The sequence below is a fragment of the Pipistrellus hanaki genome (genome assembly GCF_964339955.1).
Source record: "Pipistrellus hanaki genome assembly, chromosome: 3".
Classification (NCBI taxonomy): Eukaryota; Metazoa; Chordata; class Mammalia; order Chiroptera; family Vespertilionidae; genus Pipistrellus; species Pipistrellus hanaki.
In genome coordinates, this window is record NC_140505.1 from 28,722,285 (window position 1) to 28,749,689 (window position 27,405).

A 27,405-nucleotide genomic window follows, 5' to 3' on the forward strand; every position below is an offset into this window, starting at 1 on the left:
TGTCATATATTTTACAACTTTTAATTTTGACCTACATTTTCATTAATTTAATTCTTTTATTTCAGTTTGCCTTGCTATCTCCTAATCTATTCCCTTTCCTCACATTAAAATTTAGAAACTTTAAAATACTATTTCCCATTAATGTTAGTTTAGAATCACCCTAATGGAAATTAAAGTTTCCTAAGAGCCCAATATCTTTTGCCAAATGATAATTCTTTCCTTAGAGATTCTTCATTTTAAAACCCTATAAAATTAGACATAGTTCTGAATTTAGTGCTTATCCATCACCAGAAATTTAAGAGCAATTCCTAAAACAGGTAATCCCCTAAATGATTTAAAATTTGCTAAAACAAATAACAACCCAACACAACTCACAGCCTTTTTAAATTCAGGTTCATGATCATTAATGAGATCCTGTTAATATTTCATGCACAGCCTCTTTCCATTTATTTCAACTATTTCTGTAATTGAGATTAGAAAACACACCATGCTGCTATGATAATGAAAAATTCAAATGTGTTTAGGAAAGATCTTTAGCTATAATGCAAATAATGTTGCTCAAACATTTCCAAAAAGACCTCTGAGCCTTACAATATTCTAAAGCAGGGGAGGGTCCCCTAGTCAGAACAGGATGGCAGAGTCAATCCTGGTGAGCCTGGATGTCAACATCATCACAAGTATTAATGTTTATCCTTCCTATGAGATGCAGTGAGTTTTCACTAACCAAACCAGGTAAATCAATCAAGTGGGAGCAAGTGGTTATGAGAAGGACTCTGTAGTTCATCCATCAGGCCAATGAAGAGGCTACAAACCAATCCAAGGACCCCAGACCCATGGAGCTCTACTTTGGGATCAACTTTATCATCAAAGAGCGATTGAGGAATGCTTATCCTTCCAGTTACCTCTTTGCTACGTCTCTTGATTTACAAAATGCAGAATACGCTGCTTTCCCTAAAACCTAAAAGTGTAATAACTCAAAATTTAAGTACATGTAGCTATACTAGAATGGCATATGGCTTGACATACTGTCACAAATTACATATAATCTATACTGTAATGTGTGAATTAGTCCTTAGTACATTTCAGTAAAATAATTTTTTTTATAAAAAACACAAAACTGACTCCAATTATGGAAAAACCTGCTTAAAAGATAAAGGTTTTTTTACAGGCAAACCCGTGATTCCATGGGGTTTTGGCTCTGTGACAACTAACCGAATGGCTTGCTCTGCTATGCTTTATTGCTATTAGAATTCAATAATATGTTCATTAAAACTATTCAGTTTTCCTCCAAATTTGCTTAAAATGTCCATACTGGCAAAGCAATCTATAGAGTCAATTCATTCTCCATTAAAATACCAACAGCATATTTCACAGACCTAGAACCAACTCTCCAAAAATTCATTTGGAATAAAATAAAAAGACCCCGAATAGCTCCAGCAATCCTGAGAAAGAAGAAAAAGTAGGAGGGAATCACAATATCATATATCAAGTTGTATTACAAAGCCACTATTCTCAAAACTGCCTGGTTACTGGTATAAGAACAGACATATAGACCAATGAAATAGAATAGAGAACACATAAATTGACCTAAGCCACTATACTTAATTAATATTTGACAAAAGAGGCAAGAACATACAGTGGAGCCAAGACAGTCTCTTCAATAAATGGTGTTGGGAAAATTGGACAGACACATGCAAAAAAAAAATGAAACTAGACTACCAACTTATACCATATACAAAAATAAACTTAAAATGGATAAGGACCTAAACATAAGATGGTAAAACATAAAATTCTTAGAGGAGTCCACAGGTAGCAAAATCTCAGACATATGCTGAAGCAATAACTTTATCAATACAGCTCCTAGGGCAATGGAAAATAAATAAATGGGTCTACATCAAAATAAAAAGCATCTCTACAGCAAAAGAAACCATCAACAAAACAACAAGAAAGCCCACTGCATGAACATACTTGCCAATGTTATCACCGATAAGGGTTTAATCTCCAACATTTATAGGGAACTCATAAAACTTAACAAAAAAATAAATAACCAAATCAAAAAATAGGCAACAGACATAAATAGATATTTTTCAAAAGAGGACATAAGGAAGGCCAAGAGACATATGAAAACATGCTCAATGTCACTAATTATCCAAGAGATGCAAATCAAAATGATAGTGCAGTACCATCTCATACCTATGGGAATGGCTATCATCAACAAATGATAAGTGCTGGTAAGGATGCAGAGAAAAAGGAACCCTCTTGCACTGCTGGTGGGAATGCAGACTGGTACAGCCATTGAGGAGAACAGTCTGGAGTTTCCTAAAAAAACTGAAACAAGAACTCCCATTTGACCCAGGGATCCCACTTCTAGGAATATATTCCAAGAAACTAGAAACACCAATCAAAATGGATATATGCACCCCTATTTCATAGCAGCACAATTCACTATAGCTAAGATTTAGAAACAGCCTAAGTGCCCATTAGCAGATGAATGGATTAAAAAACTGTGATACGCCGAAACCGGTTTGGCTCAGCAGTAGAGCATCAGTCTGCGGACTGAAAGGTCCTGGGTTCGATTTCTCCGGTCAAGGGCCTGTACATTGGTTGCAGGCTCATCCCTGGTGGGGGGTATGCAAGAGGCAGCTGGTAGATGTTTCTCTCTCATCGATATTTCTAGCTCTCTATCTCTCTCCCTTCCTCTCTGTAAAAAATCAATAATATATATATATATATATATATATATATATATATATATAATCGAGATATAATAGAATACTAAGCTGCAGTAAAAAACATGGCATTCTTATCATTTGCAACAGCATGGATGGAACTGGAGAGCATTATACTAAGGGAAATAAGCCAGTCAGAGAAAGATAAATATTACATGATCTCACTCATTTGTGGAATATAATGAACAACATAAACTGATGAACAAAAACAGATCCAGAGACAAAGAAGCATTAATAAGACCACCAAACCTCAGAGGGAAGGTAGGGGAGGGCAGAGGTAAGGGGAAGAGATCAACCAAAGGACTTATATACATGCATATAAGCCTAACCAGGAGGGTGAGAGCATGAGTGGGGGGGGGGGGAGAATATGGGATAATACCTTAATCAATAAAGAAAAATAATGTTATTTGAATATAAAAATCAAGTCCTTAAAAAATAAAAGCAAGATCTGTCTTGAGGATTAGAAAAGAATTGAAATTTCATTAACTGCTTCTAGAATAAATTTTAAAAGCAAACAAAACAATTACATAAAAGATTATTCCAAAGCTGGATTCCATTCAAGTTAACAAAATTAACATTTATTAAACACCTCTTCAAGATATAAACACAAATTTACGAGGCAGGCCAGGTATATACTGACTTAAGATGGATCCTGGAAACTTACAAAAAAGTAATTTTCCAAAATCACTAGTTATACCTTATTGTAATTTTCAACTAAATTCTATAAAATCAATAAATGTATAATATAAAGAAAACATGGATTTAACAATCTGAATACTAGACTAAAAGATTGCTACTGTCATAAAGAATTTTTAAAGGCTAGGTGGGATAATTAGGAAAGACCACCAAGAGCAAAGATGTGTCCTTAGGGACCAAGACTAAAATCATCTGCACCCTTGTATTTCCAATTACTAAGTGCAAATGTGGAAGTTGGAAAGTGAAGAAAGCTGATAGGTATAAAAATGATTCACAGTGTTGGAGCACAGTTCTGCAGGTCCTGGAAAGGAAGATGAAGAAGTGGGTCCTACAGCAAATCAACCCTAAAACATTGCTGGAAGCACAAATGACAAAATTGAAGTTGTTCTACTTGAGGTACATCATGAGAAGGCAGAGTTCTTTGGAAAAGACTGTAATGCTGAGAAAAATATCAGGCAGGAGGAAAAGAGAATGGCCAAATATAAAATGGATTGGTTCCATAAAAGAAGCCACAGGCATGAGTCGACAGGAGCTGTGCAGGGCTGTTGAGGGAAGGACATTGTGGACATCACTCATCATAGGATTGCCAGAAGATGGAAACAACTCAACATGTAACACACACACACACACACACACACACACACACACACACACACTCCTCTCAAATATAAAAGGGGATGTTATAGTTATATATAGAATCTTCACTGACTTTCTCTCCACATCCATTAACTATTCAAGCCTTCCTTTGTCATCATTCTACTGTAACTTCTCACAAAGATGCTCTTGGCCTCACTGTTGCATCCAGGAGCATTTTCTGTTGCCTCCTCCTCCTCCCTTTCTTTGACTCTTCTCTTTTCTCCATGTTCTTTCGGGGAGAAATGATCAAGATACACATTTCCAAAAATATGACTGTATTTCTAAACACCAAAATCTTTCATCCCAGTGTCAAGTATTTTCAGCATCCTATTGGGACTTCCATCAAAAGCTCAAATTCAAAACATCTAAAACAGAATATCTTTCCTTCAAGCTGCCTCATTCTTCAGGATGTCTTCTCTTGGTTGGCATAATATAACCATACAGGAGGTGAGCAACCTCAGTGTTATTTCAAACTATGTGCCCTCCATTGCTCTTCACACCCAGTCAGTCTCTGTCCCTAGTCCCTTCCTTATGAATGCCTCCTCTGCATTCCCCAGCCACTACTCACATATAGTTCTTGCCTGAGTGTTTCCATAGTCTTCTGCAAACACCCCCGCCCCCGTCCTTTCCTCAATCCATCTTATAACATGCTTTTCTTACCTCACCCCACCCTGTCTGAAAACATGAGATGAATGAACACTGAGAGGACAAAGTTCTGAGCAGTACATACATATTTATTCCTGAGTGGCCAAAGCAGTTTTTAGACTTTTTTATGAACACATTCAATAGACTTAACTGGAATTCTTATGCTATTTCCCAACTATGATGTGGGTGGATATGGCAGAATGATACACCACCTTCATCCTACTTCCTTTCCTGTACTGCAGATGCCAAAAAGCAGGCAAGTTCCCCTTCTCAGGCTCCCTTGCAGCTAGAATCTGATTTTTCTGTAGCATCCACCAGTCCAGCACTATGGCACACGATTTAGAAGGTAGAAGTGATGGAGGACACACATCTCCTGCTTCGGCTGTTTTACCTGGGGAGCATGTCATGCAGAGGTTTTGTTTGACAGTGGTAATCTCCAATCCTAGTCACTGACCTCTTCCATGTTGAGTACCAGGCTATGAGTATCTTACTGATATAGTTGGTAACATTAAATAACAGTCAGTACCTCTAGCAGCAGCTTCTCCATATGGGTGGGGGCTTCCTGATCAAAGATGAGGTATGTCAGTATAGTCTTATCATGTGGTGTGATTTTAATTAAGGTCATTTCCAAAAGTTCAATTTAGAGTCTCCAGGTAATTATTTTCCTGAACTGAAGTTACTTCCTGCTTGAACAGGTAGAATCAATTATGCAACTGAATTCTGAGTGTAACACATGCCATTCACTTGTAAAAGTCCATGTCTTTACCGGAATGTCCCTCTATTTTATTCTTACTAAGCTCTAACTTAGCCTTAAGGCTGAAGTCACATTTCACTTCCCTAGAAAACATTTTTATATTTTTTTAAGCTAAATAATTGCTTCTTTATCTGTGGTACTATAGAATCTTGTTAATATTACTAATGTTATTATAAACAAACTAGAGGCCAGGTACATGAAATTTGTCACAAGGATAGGGGCCCCCTTAACCCAGCCTGCATCCTCTTCAATCCAGGACCCTTCGGGGGATTTCTGACTAACCATTTAGGCCCGATCCCTGTGGACCACTGGCTCCTAACCATTCACTTTCTTACCTGCCTGATCACCCCTAACAACATCTGCCTGACTGCCTGATTGCCCCTAACCCCTCTGCATGCCTGACTGATCACCCCTAACTGCCTCTGCCTGCCTGCCTGATCACCCCTAACTGTTCCCCTGCTGGCTTGATTGCCCCCTAACTGCTCCCATGCCAGCCTAATCACCCCCTAACTTCTCCACTGCTAACCTGATCTCCCCCTAACTGCTCCCCTGCTGGCCTGATTGCCCCTAACCACTTCTGCCTCACCCCCACCACCCCAGCTTTGTCTGGAAGGACATCAAGAAGTTGTTTTCTTAGGTTGACATGCATTACTATTATTAAAAATAATAGTAAGAAGTATTTTAAGAGTAAGTAAATTCAGAGGTCCAATGATTGTTTGGATTATGAAAATATTCCAAAGTTCACATCAGAGCTCTTTGTATGAAATTCAGGTGTCTTTTGTTCATATTAAGTTATAATTCTCAAAATATTATGAGGAGAAGGATCATACTGAATGCTTCGTCACCCAAATTCTACTAGTACTAAGTCCTTATCAGGCTAAAAGGAAAGAGCTTACAAATGGAAAAGTTTGTGCGTTGTTCACCCAACTTCCATTTATTAAAATAAACTCTCAAGTATCATAAACTTTAAAGCTTGTCCTTAAGACCTTTGGTCCATTAGTGCATATGATAAATTACGTACTTAACTTTGAACTTACCCGTCCTGCATAATGCATAATAGTGAATGCTGTGCCTTGATCTTTGAGGGCAACATTCCCATTCCCATCCTTTATGGGGGAATATACTGCATTTGTATTTGAGGATTCAAGGAGACTTTGTAATTTTTTGGGAAGATTTGATTCCATTGACCAAATCATTTGACTTTCTTCATCCAATAAAGAGAGAAATCCAGATGGCTTCTAAAAGTTAATAAGAGAGAAATTTTTTCTTCTGTTACTCAATTTGGTATTTTTGTTATTCATGAATAACCTTTTATATTTTCATCATTTTGTATAAAGCACTCCAAAAATAAATGTCTTTACTTTTAACTCACATCTGTTTTTGTTCACTGTTAGAATCAAAACTCTGATATAAAGTAGGCACTCAGTAGTATTTATTGGTTAGAGGAATGAATAAAAAAATTAAAGAGTATATTTTAATAACATTAAAACACTGGAGTTATTAAAAAGTATAATCTTATCTCAAAAAGAAAATTAAATTTCCAACTACAGGAAGTTGCAATTCTTCTTGACCTATGACCATGTCAAATACTTCATACTTATAGTGACAAGTTACTTATCAAAAACCAAGACCTACAGTGATGTTGCCATTAAAATTAAGACAAAATCTCATTCAGCGGGAAGTAGAAGTGACTATATGATATTCTAATATTTAGACTTAGGAGAAAAGAAAGCTTGAATATATGACTTGTAAAATTGAAATTAAATGTCTGATAGTTTATTGTTGCCAAGTAAGGAAAATAAAGTCATACAGTAGGCAACAATATAATATTAATCTTATATAAAGAAAAATACTGCCTAAAGAACTTCCCATCTCTGATACTGCAGTTTCCCACACACAGAACACCATTCTGTCCACATGGTTTACCCATCAGTTGAATCACTTTTACTCAATTCTGTGCTGCTGATCTTATCTTTCCTAGAGAAAAAAATTCTGCTGCAATGTTTTAAAATAAAGTATTTTATATTACTTCTTTTTTTAAAATCCCCATCCAAGGAGCGAGGACATTTTTTACATTGCTGTTTAGCAGGAGTGGAAGGGGAGAGAGAGAAACAGTGATTGAGTGCCTGCCACACGCCATGAACCCTGACCTGCCTGGGGATGGGGATCAAACCTGCAACAAAGACATTTGCTCTTGAGCAGGAATCAAACCTGAAACCCTCCTGTGTGCAGGCCGACATACTAACCGCTGAGCCATGTGGGCCAGGGCTATTATTTCTTTACATTATTATGTCTATAGTCTGTCTTATTTCCTCACATCAAGTCAGTGTGCTTTTTGAAGTATGAATACCATTAAAGAAAAAATCCTTCTCAGAAAGTGAGATCTATCTTGACCCTCATAGCAATTTCAGTTTTATTTTGACTTGGGGTAACTAAATCATATTGTCACTGGCCTTACCTGATGTCATTTACTTGGACAATAGAAAGTCATTTTTTGTGTCATAAATATTTTAGTTGTTTTATGCCTTTCAGAGTCTCCTGATTGTGCTAAAGAAAACCCAAAGACTGTATACAGTTGTCTGAGGGCTGCAAAAGTTAAGATCCTCTGGTACCACCCTTAGAGAACAAAGGGTGAAAACGGCAGACATAGGAAGGATCTCCACCTGGTGGAGGCACACATGCCAGGAGTGCCCTTCTGGAGACATCTGGTAACTAGAGGACCCTCTCAAGAATGAGCAGCCAATGGCCTTCAAAAAGGAAAAGGAAGAAGAACTAACGAGGTGAAAATGCACTATGAAGGAACTGGAAATGCCTGCAAAAAGCAAGTTCACCACCTTAGCAAATAACTGAGAACACCTGGAGAGACATTTCTTATCAACACAAAAATGCTTTTCAATAAGGAAATTTGGGGAGAAAAGTCCATTACCAAGAGTGTTATTCTAGCATGATACATCATAAGAATCTCAGTATGGCCAGGGACCCTATAAAGAGTCTTCATGAATAGCACAAAGGTGAAAAAATGTTAAAAATATATAGGTATACAAATGGATGAGGAGAGGCCTTAAAAAAACACTCAATGTAAGAAGTTTGTTAAGCATGAGTACTATCTGGATATATTTTTTTTAATTTAGTCTTTATTTTGATTTAAAGCAACCTCTTTGCTGATAAGTAAGTAAAAGGTGATATTAGCTCTGATTGGTTTGGTTCAGTGGAGAGAGCATTATACTGTGGACCAAGGGGTCCCAGGTTTAGTTCTGGTCAAGGGCACTTAACTTGGTTGCAGGCTCCTCCCTGGGCCCAGGCCCTGGTGGGGGTTAGTGCAGGAGGCAACCAATGGATGTGTTTCTCTCACATCAATATTTCTTTCTGTCTTTCCCTCTCTCTTCTACTCTCCCTAAAAGTCAATGAAAAAATACCCTTGGGTCAAGATTAACAAAAATCAACAAATGAAACAAAGCAAACAAACAACAAAGTGTTAAAAATAAAGCAGAGATATTATACTTTCAGAAGCTGCTCTTTCATCTATTTACTTGAAGAACTTTCTCTATCTGCTGTTACACACACCCACAGACAAACACAAGTACATACAAACACGCTGTGGAGGGATAAACGGGCTATTTAAAGATTGTGTTTGTTTATATTTATGTTTATATTTCAGGGGCAGTGACAGACCTCATTTGGAGGTGCAAATTTTTGTTCCTTTGATTTAGCCTATAATGATGGGTAAGTAAATCAAAGACAAGGCCCCAATTAGTTTAAGGAAAGTTATTAATTCTAAAGGAGCTAATCTACTCTGCTCCAAAAGCAAGATGATATTTTATATTTTGCAAGGATGATGTGGTTGGTTCCCAACAAGATATATTTTTAAAGCATTATAATTTGTATTGTCTCCAAAAACTTTCAAGTTCACCTATGCTACATTTTCTGAACATTTGCTAGAAAGCCATGGGGGGAAAATGGCGATAATCAAACTTACTGACTTGGAAAACTTGCTATATTAGGAAAATGCATAAAAGAAGAACACAGAACATAGAGAAATAAGTCACAAAGAGGGATTAACAACCTTTCAATTCCTTCAGAAGTGAAGGTTTAAGAGAGATTCAACTGTTCAACCTATGTGACAGGTTATCATATGCATTTTTACAATAATAACAAAAAGCAGCAACATTGTGTGTGACGAACTGTACAAGACAGTTGGAGAATCTGGGGAAAATCTGATCGACTCCTCCCCTCAGGGACATAAGACAAATATATAGGTTCACTGAAATATAAATACAGCCTATGCAAAACTTGAAATGTTTGTAAGTAGTGGAAGGTTGGGGATTGTGAGAAAGGAAGCAATAAGCTTGTTTTATATTGTAAGGTATATGCTTGCCTGACACACAGACCTATGTATTTCACCTACATTTGACATGCTTTTTCACTCCATTTGTATGGATATCAAATAAAAGCAGCATCCAGAAATGTCCACTCTCATTTCTATCTCATACTGATAAGGGTCCTACTACTGAAATTATCTTTCCAAAGATGAAGCCTCAGGGATGACAGCCAAAGAGATAGAAAAAAAACATCATTCGGCTGACCACTGTGATAGTCAGTGATATAGTAGCAAATGACAATGAGAATGGGAGTACTGAAGCTTTCTATATACAGATAAGTATATATTGCTGTCAATTTGAAGATATTTTTAAAATCTCAAATAAGTTATATATATATATATATATATGTTATATATATAAGTTATATATATAAGTTTATATATATATAATGATGAGGGAGGGCTTTCTGGAGAAATAAGGTTTCTAATGTTTAAAATAGGTTGACAAGTTGGTAGCAGAACAAGAGTATTTATCTTATTAAAAAACACAAAATAATTTAGAAGAGTAGAAAATGAAATACTATTCTTTTCAGTAGCTGAATATTATCAATTTTAAACAATGTTCACATGATTTAGAGATATTATGAGTAGATCTACATAATCTTGTATTAGTAGATGGGGACTGCTATTTATATGACAGATTTTTGTTTATATAATAGAAATATTGATGCAAAGATTCTTTCATTGCAAGGCAGAAACAAAGATGATTATAAACACTAGCAAATATTCTAAGAGGTATGCATATATATTTTCTGCCAGTTTTTTCATACTTAAATTTAAAACTTTTAAGATAAATAAAAAAGATTCTGAATTTATGTTATGATCTTTTTAGTCTTACATATTAGTTTATAAAATATAAATTTTGCTCATTGTGCATTTGCCAAAAGGAAAGTTTAGTAATATAATAAATGTGAATATTTTTATAACTCAATAATTTAACATATCCTTTTCTTTCAATGAATTAATAAACCTTCAAATACCCCTTCAGAAAAAAGGTAACATGCTCCTCAGTTGACTTTGAAATATTATAAATACATAGAGTCTAACATAGAAAGATATCTCAAAAATAGGTCTCTTAAAAAATTGTCTCCAACATATCTCAATGCATGTATTTCTATAAAGTCACTAATTATACTACATGAATACCTGGAAAAAAAAATCCAAAACTCCGGTCTGGTTACCAGGAGAATAAGCTGTTTCCATGGTAACTCCCTCTTGTACACATTCTGTTTGCTCCTGGAGAAAAAGCACTTCATTGATATAGTGGTGTATCTTCTCATTGGTCATGTTGACACAAAGCTATTGTGGGGGAAAAGAAAACAATTTACAAGATAATATGGCTATGCAGATCCACTTTTTCTACAACACAGATTCAGATTGGTGAAATATGACTCAAGAAAATTCAACACCAATTAGTCTATCAAGATAAAGCACTGCCGTGTTGTTGAGAAGCCAAAGTAAGGAGTTCCACTGGATACATTGTCTGATTATTTAAAGTATGTTAAAAATAACATGCATAATTACAGCATTAACTTAAAAATCTGTAGTCTAAAATACATTTGAGGATTTAAAAAACATTTCCAATAAATATTTGAGTTATACACAAACCTACAAGTTTTGTATATTTAAAACTAAATGTTTCTTAAACTTGCACTTTTACTGGTTAATTCTGTGAATATAAAAAATGCTAGAATTACAGTTACTTGAGGTGAGAACATAACATAGAAAATTTAACTTGACATGCTTGGTTGTTGAGGCAAAAACAACTAACTATGAATACAGATCAACAAATTCTGTATATTATGGGCCCTCGGTATATTAAAGGAGGGATGGAATTCAGAAATATATGCACTTATTTATAATTCATACAGTCTAGCACATTCACCCTCTTGTATTTTTTTCATCAAAACTAAGTGGCATCAGTAGATTAATAGCTGTGTTTATGTCTAGGAATGATTCAGGAAAGACAAATCATTTTCCATAAAACTTGTAGCATCTGTCCACAGTAGTATCCCCACTGTGAAAGAAAAACATTTAATTGTCACTCTAATTTTAATAATAATCAAAAACAGAAAGTTCTGAAAATTATTGTTAGAGGGGAAAATTAAAATTTTAAAAATTAGTTCACTTTGCTTAAAAAATATTTTGATGTTTTCCACTAATCTAATAATGTGTTCAACCCTCTAATGCTAAAGTAATTTTATTACTAAAAAATTAATAAAGATAGTTAAATGTGGGGTGAAATACTTACAGAAAACGATGACACCATTATGAAATAGAACCATTAAAAATATTCTAATAAAGGATTCCAAATTAGGAATATTAGTGGCTAATTCTCTATTGTACAAGAAATGTCCAAATTATATGACACATATCTTTCTCCTCATTTTGAGTTGCTCTAATTGAAAATACTTAGATGGATGTGAACACCTCAAATATTTAATAGACTTCTCATCATTTTGCGTTCAGAATAGACTGCAGCTCTGTAGCTACAAAAAAAAATATTTTTGATGACATCCTGTATAAATCCTCTTGCTCTTTTTTATTCAATTTATTGAGGTGACTTTTGTTAATAAAATTATATAGGCTTCATGAGTACAATTCTATAATACATAATCTGTATATTGTATTTTTTTGTTCAACACCCCAAATCAAGTTTCCTTCTATCATCCTCTATCCCCTCTTTGTCCTCTTCCACTTCCCCTCACCCCATCTTTCCCACTGGTAATCACAATACTGTTGTTTGTGTCTTTGAGGTTTTTTTGTTGCTTTTTTTTTTCTTAATCCCTTCACCTTTTTCACCCAGCTTCCCAACCGCTCTCACCTCCTAAAGCTGTCAGTGTGTTCTCTGTATGTATGAGTCTGTTCTATTTTGTTTGTTAGTTTATTTTGTTCATGATATTCCACATGTGAGTGAAATCATATGGTACTTGTCTTTCTCTGACTGGTTTTTTTTCACTTAACATAATTCACTCCAGGTCAATCCTTGCTGTAACAAAAAGTATGATTTCCTTCTTTGTATGGTCAAGTAATATTCCATTGTGTAAATATACCACAGTTTTTATCCACTCATCTATTGATGAACACTTGGGCTGCTTCCAAATCTTGGTTACTGTAAATAAGGCTGCAATGAACATGGGATGCATACATTTTTTTCAACTAGTGTTTCCTGTTTCTTCAGATATATTCCCAGAAATGGAAATGCTGGGTCATAAGGCAGTTTCACTTTTAATTTTTTGAGGTAACTCTATACTACTATCCAAAGAGATTAATATCCAAAATTTATAAAGATCTTATAAAAGCCAACACCAAAAAATAAACACAAAAAATCAATTAAAAATGGGCAAATGACCTAAATAGACACTTTAGAGGATATACAGATGGCCAAGGGTCATATGAAAAAATGCTCAACATCACTAATCATCAGAGAAATGGAAGTGAAGTCACCCAGTCAGAGAAAAACAAGTACAATACGATTTCACTCATATGTGGAATTTAATGAACAAACTGAACTACTAACAAAATAGAGACGGACTCTGGTGTGTGTGCAGTAGAGTGTTGAGGGGCAGTGGAGGGAATGGGTTAAAAGAAAAAAAAGGAAGAACTCATGGAGCTGGTCAATAGTGTGGTGATTTCGGGGGGTGGTAGTGGGTGGAGGTGGAAGAGGGCATAGAGAGGATAAATGGTGATGGAAAGAATAAAAATAAAAGCCATAATATCACCTTACACCTGTAGAATTTCTATCATCCATAAATCAACAAACATGTGACAGGTGATTCACTAGCAAAGAAATACAAATGGCCATTGCACACAAAAGGTTAAGCTCACTAGTAATCAAGAAACTACAATGTCAAGTACACCTCCACGACAGTGATAAGAACTACATTTATTCCATATATACACATACATCTATACATATGTATATACATACATATATATGTATGTATGTATATATATATATTGTGTATATATATATATATATATATATATATATATATATATATAATTGATTTTTTACAGAGAGGAAGAGAGAGAGATAGTTAGAAACATCGATGGGAGAGAATCATCAATCAGCTGCCTCTTGCACACTCCCTACTGCGGATGTGCCCTCAACCAAGGTATATGCCCTTGACCCGAATACAACCCGGGACCTTTCAGTTTACAGGCCGACACTCTATCCACTGAGCCAAACCGGTTTTGGCTACATTTATTTTTATTGAAATTACTATCAACTTGGGGTGGTGAACACCCAATACAGTACCCAGATGATTTATGAATTTTATACCAGAAACCTGTATAATTTTACTAACCAAAGTCACCCCAATAAATACAATCAAAATTGTTAAAAGGCTATGTATACATAAATAAATCAACAAACAAGTGTTGGCGAGGATGTGGAGAAATGGGAACCCTGTGCACTCTTGGTGGGAATACTCTTGCTCTTGACTGTCAAACAGCTGACCATCTCTGTATGTATGCCGAGGGTAGTGTTTTGATTGAGTTGAGCATTTTTATAATAAAAACAAGGCATTTAATTATTTTCACTTACTATATTTTATTAAACTGAATTGTGGCTCTACTGAATTGATCTGCTGTTTTAATCAAAATGATGATACCAAGTATGAAATATGAACAAAGCCAGGCCAAATTAGGAAGAACTGGAAGAAATCAAAATTCCACTCCTCTTTTTACTTTTCAACTCATGCTCCTCCTACCCCCACGGGAGGTATAAAGCAATCTGACCACTTTTTCTGCCTGTGAGAAAGGGCTTTGGACTGTGCTTTTGAATAAAGCAACTCGGGTTGTTTCTCTCCTGGTCAAAATGATTCTTAAAACATAAAAGCTTTCTCTACTGAGCTTCTAATAATTTTGAAGCTGCAGCATCCTGTGTTACTTCGTGTCATAGGCTGATCCTTACAATATATCTGAACCGTTTATTGTACATCATGTTCTTTTTATTCTGGGAGAAGGAAAAAAAAGTAATTTATTAAAATCCCCCAGGTAACAGTCCAGCTCGCTGTGTAAAGCTGAGCGGCCTGTGGAGTGATTTTTGACTCGTAGCTTTAATTACAGTGGTGCTTTCCGGAAGGGAACACGCATTTGTGTTTCTCACAGAGGAGAGTGACGCTGGGTGGTAAAGGGAATCACTGGTGCACATGCAGTTCAGGACAGAATGTTTTCAAACTCGCTGTGAAGTAATGTGTAGATTAATATTTCTTTAACCCAATTTGCCTTTCCCTATTCTAAACTGTTGAAAGCACTCACTGTTTGAACCAATACAAACAGAGCATCCTATGTCAGATACCAAATTGAAAATTAGAAGAATGTATCCCACCAAACAAATGGTAGCTAAAATCAAGGCAAGAACCTCTTTATTCCTGATTTATCTTCACGGAACTGTGTTGCATGTATGTGTGTAGGCATATGTTAAACAGAAGCATAGAAAGATTTTTATAGGAAAATTAGTTTGTGTATTAGAAGCATAAATATGCATCAATAATTGGGAATATTATAGACTTTGGTGCAAAAACAATCATTCACTTTACTTTTTAACTCTATCCAACAGAATTGTGTTTGGGTTTCTTTAGATTTCCAGGTATTACAGTGGATTTGAATGTGGGTGAAAGGTGAGGATTCATAGATGAGAATGAACAGTTATTAAGTACTGCTTAATTAGCATGCACTTTGTACATAAAGTGCTGTTGCTAACGGGTTTAATAATAAAAATTACGCACCCTTTGAAAACACGTTTTGGTAACAGAACATTATTGCTTATCCAGATGGCCTATCATTTGTATTAATGACAAACTTAATTTCTTGAGTAAATTTTTACCAACTGTTCTCCCTTTATTACTCAGTGAAATATATTGGAAGCAAAAATATAATGGAGCATGACATATACATCATGGAATTAAAGTAGGAGATTAATTAAAGTTGACTCCAGTTAAAGGCAGAGCCCCAGGCGTTAGACAGTGATTTGCAATCTTAGTGCACACTGGAATTAGCTGGTGGCTTTTTTTAAAAAGGCCGATGTCCCCACCTGACCCTAAACCAATTAAATCAGAGTGGGGTCCAGGCATTGATATATGTTAAAAGCTTTCCAGGTGATTTTAATATGTACACATGGCTGAACACATTGAGATAGATGAAGGAACAGAGCATACACAATTCATTAACTGATTTGCTCATTAATTAGTATATATATATATATATATATATATATATATATATATATATATATATAATACTCTTGTATTTTATATGTTGAAGAAATTATGCCATTTGTTCTGCACAGTTTCCAACATTCTGAATTTTGCAGAGTGCACTCCCTTGTTTTTACGTGTTATGTTGTCCTGTGTTTCTGTTAATTAGGAGTTAGCTCACGAAATTTCATTATATTCAGAATTTCTCCTTTTTTCTTCCTTCCTTCCTTCCTTCCTTCCTTCTTTCCTTCCTCACTTCCTTCCTCCCTTTGCTTTTCTTTTTGGCAAGAACACTTGACAAACATATTGTGTTTGTTGTCACTCTTTTGGTAATGTTAGTAATGATTGATACTCATTGCCTAGCTTTATTACTTAGTAGGAGCTGCAAAATTGAATTGCTCCGATTCTGTCATCCGTTCTTCATTTATTTGTAGTGGGACTGCATCAAGTTATATTTATGAATTAATCTAGAGAGAATCAGCATCTTTATAATATTAAGCCTTTCTCTCTAAAAATGCAAGTGTGTCTTTGTTTAAGTGTAATTATGTGACTTTCTGGAGCATTTTACAGATTCCCTCACTTAAGGCTATTTACTCATTTTTAACAATGTTTTCTTCCATGCTGTCTTCTAAAAAAGTTGTTTTAAAAAATATATAAAAGTCATTGGTTTTACATGCAGATTTTACAACTTGCTACTTTAACAAGTTCTCTCATTGTTTTTATTCATTCATTTTCTTAATATATAATCATCTCTGGAAGTAGAAATATTTTTACCATACATTTCTAATTTTTGCCTTGAATTGTCTTCTCTTTTCTAACAACACTGGCATTGCAATGTGTATAGATATCAAATAACATAAAATATAAAGAAATAGTGCAAAAACTAGTAGTGAGAGGAGAATATATGAAGCTGCATATTTCAATTTATATATTTTCAGAACTGGCCTGATATGGTATATACAATATTAACAAGGACATAGAAAAAAAAAGAAGGTACCCTTTTCTTTTTTATCATCTTTGTACTTATCAAGCATTATAAGCTTGGAATTCACTGCATAATGCTGAAGAGTCAACTGGAGAGGCTTTCCTTTGAATGACTTAGGATATATCCTTACAGTACTAGAGATCAACTTCACATAATAAAAGAGAATTTATAAAATTTAGGTATTATCTAACACGAAGTAAGCTGATAATAATGTAATTACTTCAGCAAGGTAATACATGCAGAGCCTCTCCATAGCTACTTAGGTACTTCAGGACTCAATTTTTAGAATGCCCTTCTCCACTGAATCATCAGACTAATGCTGATAGATATGGTGTTTGTTACTGTAAATATGGTATTTATTATTATACTAGAGGCTTGCCTGCACAGCCTGGGCAGCTGGGGGGCCGGAGGACTGGGGACTCTGGAAGCAAGCATGCAGAGTGGCTGCCGGCCCCAATGGGGCTGAGGGAACTGAGTGCTGCCATCTTGTGGCTGTGGGCACCACCATCTTTGAGGGTGTGACAGTCAATTAGCATATCCCCCCTCATTGGCTGTGGGTGTCACCATCTTTGTGAGAGTGTAATGGTCAATTAGAATATTCCCTCTTTATTAGATAGGATATGAAATAACTTGAAGTAAAAGTTATTTATTAAGAGTCAAAGAAAATGGAATTAACACTTCCTATGAGCTGAAACAAATTGTTATCTAAAGGATCACAATGTCCATTTAATCTTTTAGAGCAGTGGTTTGCAACAAGGGGGGCTATTTGAATTTTAAGGGGGACCAATTCAAGAATGAGTTATTAACAGGGAATATTTTCCATTCCTTATAGTTCTAAAGGCCTCGGATACAGTATGCAACTATATATTGTGACATATTTATGGATTTCAGTTCTCTATTATAGGTTTTGAAACTTTATTTGCTATTTTGTGATATTACTTCATATTATTATTTTTTAACAATTCCTTAGTTATTTCTTCCTCAGTATTTCAATTCTCCTTTGGTTCTTTTATGTTTCTCTTTCATGGATGTCATGTTCTTTGGAAGCTTGTTTAGACCAAATTAGTGGCCTTTTAGGCTTCCTCCACATGAATAGGAGTTCACTTTTTGAATAGTAAGAATTATATATGTCATAGAGTGGGGCATCAAGGTTTTAGAGATGCTTAGGTGGGGCATGGACAAAAAAGGTTGGGAATCACTGTTTTAGAGCTACTCGGGGATACCAAGGTTGGAGATGCTGATGTTTTAATGTGCTTCTTATATCTCATCCAATTTGTCCCTTTGCTAAACATCTAAGTTTCTTATGGAGGAACAATTGTCGAGATTGTGCAATAAACATACATTTATTCTTTAGCAAGGTAAACAAGTAGGAAATACAATGTGAAGGTATTTTTCATGAGTTTATATGTAAAATTTCAATTCAGAACATAGTTGTTAAACTTCTAGTATATACAAAATGCTACATCAAATACAACTTCAACCCTGTAGAACATCTAAGAGATGGGTCAAAAGCTCAAAACTGAATAAAACTAAACATTTATAAAGGCAATAATATTTGTATGGGTTTGAGTCTGAATATAATATTAGTTTATTAAGCATTTATATGAAGGTTTCCAAATGGAATAAAAAAAATAAGGAAGTTCACAATTTATTAGTAACTCAAGAATCTAGAATGTATCATTCCAATCAATAGCCTTTAAAAAGTTCCCAGGAAAATTTAGGAATTTGCTAAGTCCACTGTAAATGGCTTGGGATTCATCAATAAGAAAATGATTTTATTCTTCTACGTGGCTTCTAGTTACTATTGTATATAATAACGAAGCACACCTGCTAAGAAAAAGCTACCTATATTTTTAAAATATTAATTTGTCTGAGAATTGGTCTTCAATTTTATCCATAAAACTACCTTTTCGTTTTTAATAGTGATTCATCCTTAGGATTTGGGAAAAAATGTCATTCCTTGCTATATAAAAATCTCAGGCTGTGAATCTATTTTAAAACATATTACTCAAATATGTACCAGAATGAAAGAATAATACTGGATATACATAATTGTCAGTGAAATAAAATGTTTTTGTAAGAAAATAACATACATGTTTTGTACATATCAGTTACTAGCACAGTCTTGATAGATGACTGTGTTGGGGTGTGAAGCAGAGCACTGAGAGCATGGCCCCTAGTAGAGGCCTTGACATCATTTCACCTGTGACTTCTACATGCTAGCATGTGATGGAGAATCCAGTGAGTCTTATCACAGACATGAAAGTGTGTAAGTTTTCTAAGGTTTAAATCTGAGGAATACATATGGCTCCCAGTTACCATTCAAACACTTCACTGAGAAGTACATCCCATATTGGCATACTACTGATCATGCTCTTAGCTACTCTCTTCCTTATTACTCACTGTTTTTCTTATAAAAAGCAATAAATAAGCACAACCATGAAGTTCAGCTTTTCTTGTGAATCCCTGGATATAAAGTAAGAAAAGATGAAAATATCTATGGTCTAGAGCACATGTGTCAAACACAAGGCCCGCGGGCCAAATCCAGCCCGCCAGGCCTTGCAATGTGGCCCGCACCGCGCTGTCATCACTGCACTCCGCTGTCAGTTTATGACATTGTCAGTTTATGACTGTTCAGTAAACCATTCGGCCCGCGATTTAGGCTGGATTTTAGATTTTGGCTCCTTCTCTGATTGAGTCGACACCCCTAGTCTAGAGCTTACTTCATTCTAGGTTTTTTGGAATGTTTTCTAAAAAACATAATTCAAGATGATTCACCCTGGATTAAGTAAGCAGGTATGATTTAGGATGAACTCACAGGAAGCTCTATCATCTTCTTAGGAGAAAAAAAAAAAACAGCTGAATTTTAAAAGTTTTTCGGGTGTTCCCATTTACAACAGTAAGAGTAGCTATCCACTATTTCTTGAACAGGTACAGTGAGCCTGAAAACATTAGAATCTCTATAACAGTAATCTTGTTTAATCTCACAATTGTGTAATTCTAGTATAATCCTAAATTTACAGAATAGGAAACCCAAACTCATTATAGACCCTTCATCTCAGCCCAGAAGCTTTGCTAGTAGAAGTCAGAGAACTAGGTTTCAAACTCATTCTATTTAATTCCTTGCCCAGTGTCCTTTACCACCGCATCATCTAGTCTAAAGGACAGCTGGACAAGTTGTGCAATTATTAACAGTTCTCCCTAAACACTGGGGAGTTGTAATTCTTTGTGTGTAGCTTGGTTTTCTGCCTTTCCACTTGTATCTTTTTACAGGTTTATTTTTCTTACTCTGTCTGGTAAGGCAGATTCTATTTCTACCCTCTTCTTTAACACTTAATTTTTAGATACACTTAATTTGATCAAACTATTCATCTGGTTACTGTTAAGAAATGAAACAAATTAGTGCCTTTCAAGGTGCCCTAAATTGTAAATCAATGCCTCTTTAATCTATTTCTATGAGTTTGCCATAGTCATATGTATGCATGTCACGTGATGATGAATCTACAAATAACAGCATTTAGCATAAGAGAGTATTTCCATTCTGAATTTTGGCCAAGCTTTCTGAATATCTTTGCCCTGATTTCAAATACAGATGCCCTCCGTCTGTCTCTCTGACCTACTTGAAACAGCACAAGCACAACTCAGCGCTTCATCAAGCATTGTCTTTCAAAACAAGTGCCTGTGTTTCAAAAATAAGATTATGCCAGTTGCTTACACGATCACATAAAAAAAAATAAACTGTCAACAAAGTGGGGATATTAATTTTAAAATAGAATGGCAAATACTTCTTTTAATTATGTATTTGAAAGCAATTATGCAAATAGTCTCTAATGCATTAAAAACAGCTAAGTGATTAGAGGGGGGGGAACATTCTAAAGTTTATCAAATTTCAAAAAACAAACACTTACTTGTTCAAATTCATTCTTTTGAAATTCTTCAAAACCAAAGATGTCCAATATTCCGATCTCCAAAGTCTGCATACTGAAATGAACAACAAAACAGTGAATAAGGCATACCTCAAGCTTGCCCAGGACCCCCTGCCTGTTGTGACTTCAGAACAAAGAAATCTGGCCACTTAGCATACATACCCCTGCTAATTTAAAGTATCAGCATGCAACTAATTACCTAAGAGTTCAAAGAAAACTCTGAAAATTAGAGGGGAAAGTTCTATTTTAATCCTTGATTCAAACAGAGAACATTTTAAAAATTGATTTCTAAGTTTAAAATACAAAAATACATGAAGTGGCTTAATATTTGCTTTTCTGAAGCAGTTCTGTGTCTTCTCTAGACTTCCTTTCTCTAAAAGAATTTGTGCCCACCTGTTATGTGGCTCTCTTGTTAGGTTACACAAGCAGGAATCAAGCAATTTCTTCATCACACATAGGTACATGTGTGATATGTACATGTGTACATATGAGGTAAATGATAAGCCACGAGCTTATTCTTTGATAGATTAAATTCAGCCTCTTCAAGATTTATATTATGATCTTCCTAAAGGAATTTTTTACGAATAAAGTAGAAAAAGAAAGAACATGCAATTTGGTCATAAAATTGAAAGAAATCAATTAAGTACCTTGTGGTACTTTTTTTTTCCGCCAGTATAAACTATACTGGAATTTGCAACAGTCTTGGAAGGTTCAAATCACAGATGTGGGAACCCTCATAGAGAGTGAGGAAAGAAGGAAGAAAACCTGGCTGGTGACAGCAGCCCTGACAACCTGCCTTCTGTGAGGAGTGTGGTGGCAAGATGAAGGAGTGCGCATGAGGATTCTCCTTGCAAAGAAAGCCCCCGGTGATGGATGATGATGGATGATGATTCTGGAATGCTGATGGCCAGGAGGGCACTCCCACCCCCATCCCTTCCACATCCTTGGTCCAGAGCACTAGGACCACTGCTCTCCTCCTTCTCTGCCATTGGGTGTGATATCCCATCATCACTAGGGTGCCTGTCATTCAATACCACCACTCTTGCCCATGCAGACTTTGGTGGTTGTATTCTCTCCACTTGATTTGTCCAAACTACAAAACCACATTGGCAATGGACTCTTTTTCTATCTGGGTTTTGTTTTCACAATCAGAGCATAATCATAATCCTTTAGGGTCTATGTCACTTAAATGACCTTTTTAAAAAAAAAAAAAGTTAGGGTATTGATTGTATGATATCCTGCTTCTAAGATGTTTTATGGTCAATGGTACAAAGATGAACTTCAGATGTAGGAGGGAAAGCATTTTCAAAGCTCTTAATACAGACTTCACATGACAAAGAATATATGGCAATGGGGGGTGGGGGAAAGAGTCACTCAATGGATGCCTCTAGGTAATGGATTTAGATTTAGTTTTTAGTTTTTACCTCACCCAGTATGCCCAAATAAATTGTACATGGTTAGATAATTAAATGTTAGAACAAAAAATTATAAATGTACAAAGAAAAAAATAAATTTGATTTTGCTTTTCTTTCCATTCTGGGAAAAATCAAGGGAAAATGTTCGAAAGTATGATTATATAAATGCAAAAAAAAATTGCAGCATAAATAATATAAAATAAAATTCTGTTAGAGGTACTATTTTAAAATGCATTGTGTCATTCATTTTCATAGATGTGTTTCTCAATCTATCGGCATGTGTGTCCAGTCAGAGATAATCTCCAACCATGCTCCTTTCCATGCTACCCTCTTTAGAATGTGGATGGAGCTGGGCGGGGAGTGATGTATACTCAGTGGTAACAATGATGTGGAGGTTTGGGCTAATGTGTTGCTTTGTTTTGGGTCGTGTGTGTGTGTGTGTGTGTGTGTGTTGTATATTTTCCATGTTATGAGTTGCACTGTCTCTCTTGCAAGAGCTTAGTAATGAAGCTTGTCAGGCTTGGATGTTGTTGTCTTTTGGGTAGGAATCCTAGTTCAAACATTTTTTAGTTAGGTAACTTTGGCAAGTTACTTAAATTTTCTGTGCTGCAGTTTCATCATCTATAAAACTAAGATAACCAGTAATATGTGTCTAGCTAGACTGTTGTAACAATTGGAGGAGATGCAAATAAAGTTCTAAGAAAATAGCTAATATAATTGTACCTCCAATAACTGGAAATTGTTTTTTTTTTAAATCAATTGTTTAAATCAGTTGTTTCAACTTGCTATAAAAATTAAGAGAGTGGCTAATAGAAGAATTATAAATGGCTAACAGACATATCAAAAATGTCAATCTCATTAAAATTGCAAAACAAATAATATTTTTAAAATTAGGATGATAAAGTCTCATAATTTTGTTAGAAATTTAACTTGGTAGAGACTTCTTAAAAAAAACAATTAAGTTATATGGTATAGAGCTTTGAAATGATAATTTCATTTGAACCAATACTTTCATATATAGGAACCCATAGTAACACAATTACCAGAAATGTAATTAAGTGCTATGATCAAGAATGTTCATTGTTATCTTAATTACAGCAGCTAAAACAAAAAGAAATAATAATACCCCATACTAAAGACACAATTAATTAGATGGCATGCATCCTATGATGAATTAATTAAGTAAAACTCTCAAGTTTATAGAAAGCAACAAATAAGCTCTGTATAAAGAATAACCCAATCATATCTTCAGAAGATCTAGAAAAACATGCAAGTAGGTTATGATGAAGAAATAGAGATCGTTTTATTTATTTTTTTACTGTTCTGAATTTACTAAGGTTTCTATAGTGAAACAATATTATTTTTATAAGCAGTAAATATTCAATTGATGTCTATAAAGACACTAAATGCATGGTAAATGTTCTTGAACAATGAGCTAAAAACTAACAGTGGAACAAAATTTATACCTTTTGTATATTTACAGTAACTCGTACTATAATTTCAACCATGTTAAAAAAAAGTTAATAACACAGAAAAAGTTAATAGTAAATGTCTTAAACAGTATACCTAGAGCTGATTTATTAAAATTGTAAATGTTCTATAATATATTAGGCATTATAATGCTCTTTATCATTAACTTTACTTAAGAAAATATATGATACAATGCATGCTGGGTATTCAGTGAAATGTGAACAGCAATGGCCTGAAGGGACAGAAAGAAACGAGTGTAGCACAGGAGGTGTCTGCTTGTCCAGTTGCAGGTGCAACAAGGACGCTAAGATTCAGAGAAAAAGAGCAGGGCTGCCTTCTCATGCTAGTCGCTAGTATGGATGCTTCCAGCCAACCTCTATCAGGATCTCATGTGTGACTTCCCTGTCTGGTTCCCAGCTGCCCTTGGCTGCAGTGGCCCTACAGTTACAGCACATAATGTTGATAGGAGTTAGAGTAAAGGGCAAACCTACTGGTGACACAATGTCACTGCATATGTCATTTTCCTTCTCATAAGGATAAAGACTTCCTGTTGGCAAGCAGAAGAAGGATGCTGAGGCCATGCAGGTATGTGAGGGAGAAAAATATGTTAAAAGATTCTGGTTCAGATCAGGGAAGTAAGTTATTAGTACTTGAGACCAGCATAAACTTAGTTTAAAGAGCACTCCTTTTTAATGATTTTTTTCCAGATTTCATAGATACTGCATTCTAAATTACATTTAGTTACAAAATTAAAATACTATTATAAAAAATGAAGCTAAGGAAGGAAAGATCATTTTCAGGAGGAAAATTAAATGCAGGTTTAATGCATTCTAAGGGTTACTTTTGCAACTACTGACAGACATAATGTGTTCATTTTTTTTTCAAAAATCTATTTCATCATTTATGATTGAATGAAATATGTGTCTGTTTTTGTAATAGCAACCTTGGCAGGAGGGTGACAAGAATTTGCAGCCAGGCAAGTGCCCATACTATGTAGCAGTCAGCATTACTGTCATTTCTCTTATTGATATCTTGACTCATATTACACAGGCATTTAATTCAACATCCAATTTCTAGCAAGGAGGAGCAGACAAAGGTCATCTGATCAACCAGGATTCAACCCTATAGGCAAAATTAACATATTAATGAGATGGTCTGTTTTAGTTCAAATTCTCCCTTAGAATTCTCCGAGGGCATTCCTGATGGTTAACAGAATTGTCTCACTTGCATTAACTTATTAATAAAGCACAACACCTTTTATATCAGACAAAAAATATTGAGTGACAAGGCATCTTTCTGGTTTTATTGTTGTTTTCCATGCGTGAGTATTAGAAGGGGGTGAGGTCTGAATTAAAACAGGGATGAGCTTGTTTTATTTGGGCAGAGAGATCTGATGGTTTGGGCAAGTCAGATTTTGACTGCAAACATCCAAGGCAAGGAAATTAACTGGAGAGTTACCTAAGTTTGTAGTCATTTTAGGAAATAGCTGAATCCTGCTTTACATAAAGCCCTGAGATTAAGCTAGAGTTTAATCAGCTTCTTCAACTGATCAGTGACCTGTCAGATCCCAGACAGGGTCAGAATGAAATATGAAAGCATTCCAAGTTGAGCAACCTGGCTGTCCAGACACACCACCCTGGGGATCAGAGAACTTACACAGAGGTTAGCAGTGCAAAGCCCTTGGGGATGTTAGGGTATGCTATGGCATTCACTAACTGCTACAAATATGCTGAAGAATTTAGTTAATATGTTATATTTTTAATTAATAAGGTACATTCATTGTGGAGGCTAATTCTGCCCATTCTACAGCAGCTCTCCCAGGGATTTATCCAACCTCTGGGAGGAACTACAGAATTGCATCCTTTTGGGAGTTACTTTCTTTTATTCTTTGACTAAAGAAAGTACCTGAGGCTTACAATTTTCTGAACACATGTATGAAAGTAAGGAAAGAGGCTGTACTTGCTGACAAGCTGATCTAGAAGCTGGGTGATGGGGTAGAAGTGTTGACCAAAGCAACCATCTGCCTCTTTCAATCCTTCGTGATACTGTGCATTCCAACATCATTCCTAGACACAGCCTTTCATTGTACTTATTCTGCATCAAGAAAGGAAGTTAGTAAGTAAAATTTGGAAAGCACTTGAGATGAAATGTGCAGGTAATTAGCCTGGATATATGAGAAAATCCTGGGATGGCGATGGACACTAGAGCTAATGTGTACCAAGCACCTTTTACTTCATTTAGCCTTAAAAACTGCCCTGGGAGATAAGTTCAGTGACACCCCATTTTACAGAGGAGAATACTGAGATAGAGCAGAGTGAAGTTTTAAGTTATCTAAGGGCACGTTAGCAATAGAGGGAGCCAAGATGTGAACTCAGGCTGTCTAACATGAGCTCCTTTGTATGTAAGCCCTATGAAGAACCACATAAAGCTGCTTCCAATTGCTGGTCCTATGAACAAGTCTAATTCTGATAAACCAGGAAGGGAATTCTCCCCAAGAGTAAGAGTACAAAGATCACTTGAGCCTTTCTTATCAGTAAAAGTTAGTGACAGTCACAGCTTAAAAGCATCAATCATTTTAATAAACATATGTCCTTATTTATTATAAGCTGCATTGAATACACACACACACACACACACACACACACACACACACAAACACATCTATATACACATATATATATTTAGAAACAGGAATAAAGCTACCATACAATTTACTCTTTTAAAACCATAAATAATGTTTAGTGTATATGCACTCTTGTATCCCTAGTTTAAAACCAGCCTCATTTCAGAACAATAGCAGATTACTTAAGTAAATTATTACATCACTATTCCACTAAATATTCTGCCATTATAAAAAGGGATAACAGTTATGAAGAATAGAGCGAAATGTGGATGGTTATCACAATAAAGTAGATCCAGATACAAAGTATATGTATTGGGTGTGGAGTAATTGGAACCCCTCATACATGCCTGGTGGCAGCTGAAATTTGTAATTTGGAACATGGTGTGAATTCATCTACGAAAGCTAAATCACATGCCTGCTGAATGACCCAGAAATCCCACTCCTGGGCATGGATCCAGCAGAAGGAGTGTGTGTGTCCACTATAGCACATGCCCAAGAATATCCATGGCTGCTTTATTTATATATTCAAAACCTAGAGACAACCCAAGTGTCCATCAACAGCAGAATAAATTATAGCGGTATGTCCATACATGTTTTTACAAAGGGACACTGCTCAGGAATAGAATAAGAATGAACTACCACTGCACTCAGCATTGAAGATACATTTCACACACATAACATAGAGCAAAAGAAGCCAGGCATAAAAACAGTGCACAAAGCCTTCTAGAGTGCTAGGTAGATTCTACATCTCAGTGTGTGTGGAGGTTACATCGTCACATTGCATATGTAAAATCCATTGAAATGTGTGCAGAATATGTGCACTTCACCTATGATATCCCTCAATAAAACAATAATAAAATATGCTCACTAGTATCATGACTATGCATTGGGATAGAGAGGTTAGTAGTTGAATATCTGTTAAATACGAAACACTGAAATGCATGT

General features: G+C 35.4%; 1 protein-coding gene across 4 annotated transcripts in view; it reads right to left on the minus strand.

Annotated features, from left to right (window-relative positions):
• MYO16 (myosin XVI) overlaps positions 1-27,405 on the minus strand; it is a 505,283-nt gene that overhangs the window by 167,969 nt on the left and 309,909 nt on the right. For 3 of the 4 annotated variants that reach the window (XM_084879972.1, XM_084879970.1, XM_084879969.1), the window contains exons 21-23: positions 20,935-21,007; positions 10,985-11,137; positions 6,498-6,698 (exon numbers count right to left, since the gene is read on the minus strand). In XM_084879972.1, the coding sequence (XP_084736098.1) occupies positions 6,498-6,698; positions 10,985-11,137; positions 20,935-21,007 (427 nt within the window). The remainder of the gene's footprint in view (positions 1-6,497; positions 6,699-10,984; positions 11,138-20,934; positions 21,008-27,405) is intronic. The other variant, XM_084879971.1, reaches the window with a different exon arrangement.